The 5,404-nt window shown below is 43.2% G+C and overlaps 1 protein-coding gene across 5 annotated transcripts in view; it reads left to right on the top strand.

The window, feature by feature from the left end:
• The window catches only part of LOC111862597 (5'-AMP-activated protein kinase subunit gamma-2), a 469,740-nt gene that overhangs the window by 199,476 nt on the left and 264,860 nt on the right, over positions 1-5,404 (top strand). Inside the window, exon 2 of one of the 5 annotated variants that reach the window (XM_023848135.2) lies at positions 4,308-4,394. The exons of 3 other annotated variants lie outside the window; for them this stretch is intronic. In XM_023848135.2, the coding sequence (XP_023703903.1) occupies positions 4,320-4,394 (75 nt within the window). In that variant the 5' untranslated portion in view covers positions 4,308-4,319. Of the gene's footprint in view, positions 1-4,121; positions 4,395-5,404 lie in introns of those variants that run through there. One more of the 5 variants, XM_033750803.1, reaches the window with a different exon arrangement.

Genomic DNA, 5,404 nt, shown 5'->3' with positions numbered 1-5,404 from the left:
GTATTTGACTGATGTGCTGTTACTAAACATAAAATGTTCTGAAACTGAAATTACTACCTCTGTTTTAAGTACTGTATATGAAGGTCCATGTCTAACAGAAACCTGAATCATCACTACATAAATGGCGACAAACTACAGAATTAGGGCCGAATTCGAATCTCGACAACGGGAGAATGTTCCCGTCACTATTAGATCCAACTTCATTCGGAGTCGTAAGCTGTTAGCTCGGGAATGAATGTAGCCGGGTCATGTCGCTGTCAGATTACTTCTGTGTTTGTCTGAAGAATGTCATTTTAGTTTTGTGATGCATATGTAGGGAGGTGATGCCAGTTCAGGCACTTGTCCGCTCTCTGCTCATAACGACCACTGAGAGTCAGTGTCATTTGGCGTTCCATATTATAAGCCTGTGTAACTGCGTGTTCCTCTTTCAGCGAGCCTCATTGCTCGAACGTGTTCACAATTCAGTTTCAAGTTGATTCGCCCGAGAGGGCTCCTGCGAATTGCTAACTCTGCGCTTTATATTGATCACTTTTATTTCTACAGAACGCGATGTAGGAACCTACAGTATACAGACAGGAAGGGGAGAGGAGCTGACTCGCAGCTTCTCCATAACTTATACTCTTTGCCAAATGTAACTATAGCGATGGAGTCAGTGAGGATCAGTGGGGCAGGGCATGTAACACGCATGGGGAGAAGACAAATACATGTAAGGATTCGGTGGGAAAATAAAAATTGTGAGGGTGTAAAATACAGCCGAGAGTCCCACGGGACTTTGAAGAAAGAATGACTCTGCTGATGAGCACCAGCAGAAATTTACCATATCCTCGCCCTACCCAGAAGGAAAGAGACAACTATGAAGACCTTGTCATAGGTGAGATGAAAATATTAAAATGGGCCTTAGAGATGTAGAATGGGGTGGTAGGGACTATATTGATCAGGCTCAGATTATGGAGCAGTGGAGGGCTGTTGTCAACACGGCAATGAACTTTCATCGTCAATAAAATGCTGGGAAATTTTTGAGTAGATGAGCGAATGGTTGCGTCTCAAGAAGGATTCAGTTAGTTGCACGCCAACACAACGTAACTGTTACGGAGTAATACATGCGAAAGGGGTTTTCAGATAGATGAAGAAACTGTTCTGTTTAACTCTGGTGACTGCTGTATCAAAGGAGAAATGAGGCTTTAATGCGAACAGGTATGAAAGTTGTGCAATAGAAAGCCTGTTTTGGAATCTGTATTTGTTGCAATACGTGATACAAGTAACCAATAAATCTCTCCTATGTGGAGAGGGAAGAAACTGGATAATTGCTCCAGACGAAGACAAGTAGCATTGGAGGCTGCATGTGACATGACTTTGATATGAGACCTTCCAGTCTACAAGAACACAGCGGATCTGTGACAATATGTCAGAGTTTCTTTTGCTGAAATAGTAGAAAGTATTTCGATCCTTTGAGATTAAATTAAGCATTCTGCATTCTCTTAACCATATTTCGCTCTAAGACATCTGTTGTCTTACTTGGCCTTCCTTATTTTCCTGTTGGTGGTCATTCTATTACAATTAAAATAAATGCTTCTGTCTAGGTTGCATGCCACAGTGTTGAATTTTATGCGAATGTGACTTTATAACGGAGGAATGGATCGAGAGTCTTTGAAACAAAACTGAAAAGGACTTCTCAGCATAAGAAAGGGGAAGATATCGAAAAATACACACTGAGGAGAGCTTTGTAACCTGTGTCCGTTAAGATAAAAGGTAAAGTTGTCCCTGTGCTTAACTAATTAAGCACTACGCCATGAAGGCGTATGGGGGAGTGAATGTATAGATCCACATTTTCTTGACCTCGGTACTAGCTGGAGGTGAGTGGTGGGCTTCACGCCCCTGCCGCTTTACCCCCGAGGAAAGAACCCCCTGTACCTATTGGATATGAGGCTAGACGATATGGAGAAGAGAAAATTCTGACGCTACCGGTACTCGAACTCCTACCCCTCGGTCGTGCAGCTCGTAGCCAGTCGCTATACCGACTGCGCTATCTCGGCTATCAACCCCTGTCCTTTACAGATATAATTGTAAGGACTGAATGAAGCTTGATGAGCTTGGCGGGACACTGACAGTGCAGGAGGGATAATGTTGATAGTTTGATCGAAAAGCCCACAGAGACGGACCACTTATAGATGGGAGTACGGTATTAAAACGAGTCATACGGAGGAGATGGAGTGAATTCATCTGGCGAAAGAAAGTGTCCGGTGGCAGGTCATAAAATGCAATAAAATGTGTGGAATATGTAGACCAACTGCGTAACGGAATTATGCAGGAAGACTCTTGAGTTTATTTGCCGCTCCTGTCAGCGGCTGAGGTTGTGTGTCCTGTCAGAGACGGAACAGTGGCAGTGAATGATGAACTCGGAAGAAAGGGCGCCTTTGTAGCTTGAGTGAAAAGAGCATTTCCCTGACATTCGCTCGAAGGGGCGAAGGAGAACTAAAGAATGTCTCGGAATCCCATCTGGAACTCGAGAAGGGCGCCTCTTCAGTACAGTGAAACGTATTTCCAAGAACCCACCTTGTGATATCAGACCATTTGTGTGCTCGAGTTGTCGATAGAGAAGACTGCAATTTTTGATACAATCGTGGCCTTTTTAAAAATTATCTGTAGTTATATGCAGGGGTTGCTGATGGACGGGACATTTTATGACGTATATTTTATATATGTTCGTTTTCGATATTAGCCATGAGTCAAAATCTCGAATTGAGTTTATTCTTGGTATTTCTTAACCAGTTAATTTATTGCCATGGTTTTACATCCCCTTACAGCATTAACGCCATTTAGAAATCATAGGACGATCGTAAATTATAGGGTTGGATTATAAATTTGTTCGCCCACTGCTTGATAAATCGATGCCATGAATTCGGAGCTACTGACAGCGTGCTTAAATAAACTACAGGTTGAGGGTCTGATGAATTGTCTTTAAATCTTGTGGCCTACGGTCTGTTGGCTGGTTAGTTTCTGTTAGTATGCTTTCCAGGGCCTCTTTATTGCTTATAATATGCGGTAGCGCCTGCAGAATGTTGGGTTGTAAATGGAGGTTATTACTTCTTTGACTTATATGAGACCTGTGTCACAGTGTCGTCTATGCTTATAATGTTGCTGGCATTCCCAGGGGCTGGTGCGAAATGTGTGCCTATCTCGTAAAGTTTTCTATGACGCGCCTTCCTGTGTCTGCGATTCTTGATTGCACTTTGACTGGCAACAACCTGAACGACTAGATGAGAGTTAAAACAGTGCTGTGGGTTATTAATCTTCAACATTTAATGGAGAATTTCGAGGCTCAGTTTTTTTTTATTTACATAATATTAGCAATCAGAATTACATTTGATTCTGTAAGCTAATTTGCTGTAGTATTCGTCGTGACGTGGAGAGGGCTTATCCAGAGATAAGTCCTCGTTACCCCTCTCTCAGGTCGGCTGGCCAATTCGAGGCTCAGTTATCTCCAGTTCAGTGTATACAGAGGGCTCGTTCATTCGAAGGCGAAGGTGGCTGAAACAGGAAGCTGACCTCCCACCTCCATCTAGTACCGAAGAATATATGGAATTTTAGTTTTATGCCACACATGTGTCTTCATTGCTTCGTGCTTGGGGTCCTTTCTTGGTCATATTTCTTTGTCTTTACACCTTATGTTTTCATTTTGGTTATAGGAACAAACGTGTGATATAAATTGGTAAGGAAAGGGCCATTCGCCCGTATAAACCATGAATTTCAATTTCAGAAATGGTGTATGCTATGTTCCACTTTGGTCACAAAGTATACATGTATTTTAACGGGAAAAATCATAGCTTGCCAGAGATTCCATCTTTCCTGTTCTCTCAGTTTTCCCTATCTCACTCAGGTTCTCCCATTTCCGTAAAACGCAGTAGGACAAGGAACTGCTTCCTAGGCATCTTGCAGGATGATACGTGGCTGTGAAAAACACAAAATATCCATTTATTACTCGAACCCGCGACACTAGGTTTCGGTAGCCCTGAGGTCTTGGGGCACTGTAAACCCCGTGTTGGCTAGGAAATAGCTAAATAGCCACAGCATTTGGCACGGTGCTATTACATTGTACGTAAAGGTGAAGTGCGCGTCGGGAAGCATAATTACAGATTATGCGGAAGTATGGACACTTGCTGAGAACATTCATTGCTATTACTCGAATTGCGAAACGTATCCAGTGTGAGGTGTGCGGTGCCAGCCCGGCCTGGGGGTGGAAGTGGGGCAAGGTCGGGCCCTCAGCTGGCGCAGAACCCGCATATCGATGCTTAGTGTTCTGTTTGCAGTGTGATGTCACCATGATCTTGAAGGCGTCCGCGTTTTTCCACGCTTTTCACAAGCAACCAGAAGGCTTAGCGGCCGCCAAGGCAAAGGTAACACGTTCTATATTTATGCTTATTTGTTTCAATTTTTAACGGCTTTATATCTTGTAAGGCAGTGTGACCGCTTTGAATGTTAGACCTGCAATGAGAGAAATATGTTGAAGGCATGAAACACAGACTACCACGTTTACTATGTTACGTCCTTTTTTAGGGCGGGAAAATTCAGGGAACAAGTCCTCCGGGAGGGACTTTAAGCCGTGGGTCCCGTGTCGTAGATTTACGGCAAGTAAAAGATCCTCATGTCTCTAGGAGACCTCTGAGCAAAATTATTAGGTAAAAAGTTTCCCGCCCAAGTAGTTTCCAATGCCTCCGGTAGATGGGTAAGCATCGGGTACCGCAGCCAGCCTCGCTGGCTGAACGGGGCTGATAGCGAGCACCAGTACCGGCAGGGTATGGAAACTGGTAGAATATTAAAGGGGGACGTACAATAGACCATTAGTCGCGGTGCATGGGGAAACCCACCCCCTCCAATAATAATAATAATAATAATAATGTTACGTCCTGCACCTAGTTTACAGACCTTGCGAGGATCAAATGCTACGAAACGTTATGCTTACATCTGCTTTGGCATGTCAACTTTGTACTGAATTGGAGAACGCATATTTTTAATTGTCGGTAAACGTGAATTGACTGGTATGTTATTTATTAGAGCTTTATGTTTGTTCATTATTGATTTTTGTTGTTTTTGTCAGTGTTTCTTTAGTCTGGCATCTCAGAATTTTGCTTTTAACTTGTCATGTGAATACGGTAGGAAGACTGGAGTGCATCGATAAATAAACATTTATGTTCCGGCCAAAGGAAGAAAATGAAAGTATCATAGCATTAGTTCTAAGTATATGTTGCTGTCTCTTCACCAAAATGCAGGGCAAAATCATGACATTACTTACATACTCATGGAGCTGAGCCCTTCTGGAGGAGCCGCCAATTCTGCAGCTACTCAAGAATTTCCCAGCATTTTATGGAACCCGAAGGTTCATTACCGTGTTCACAAGAGCACTCCA

This window comes from Cryptotermes secundus, unplaced genomic scaffold, assembly GCF_002891405.2.
Source record: "Cryptotermes secundus unplaced genomic scaffold, Csec_1.0 scaffold1031, whole genome shotgun sequence".
Lineage (NCBI taxonomy): Eukaryota > Metazoa > Arthropoda > Insecta > Blattodea > Kalotermitidae > Cryptotermes > Cryptotermes secundus.
This window is presented reverse-complemented; position numbering and strand designations above follow the sequence as displayed.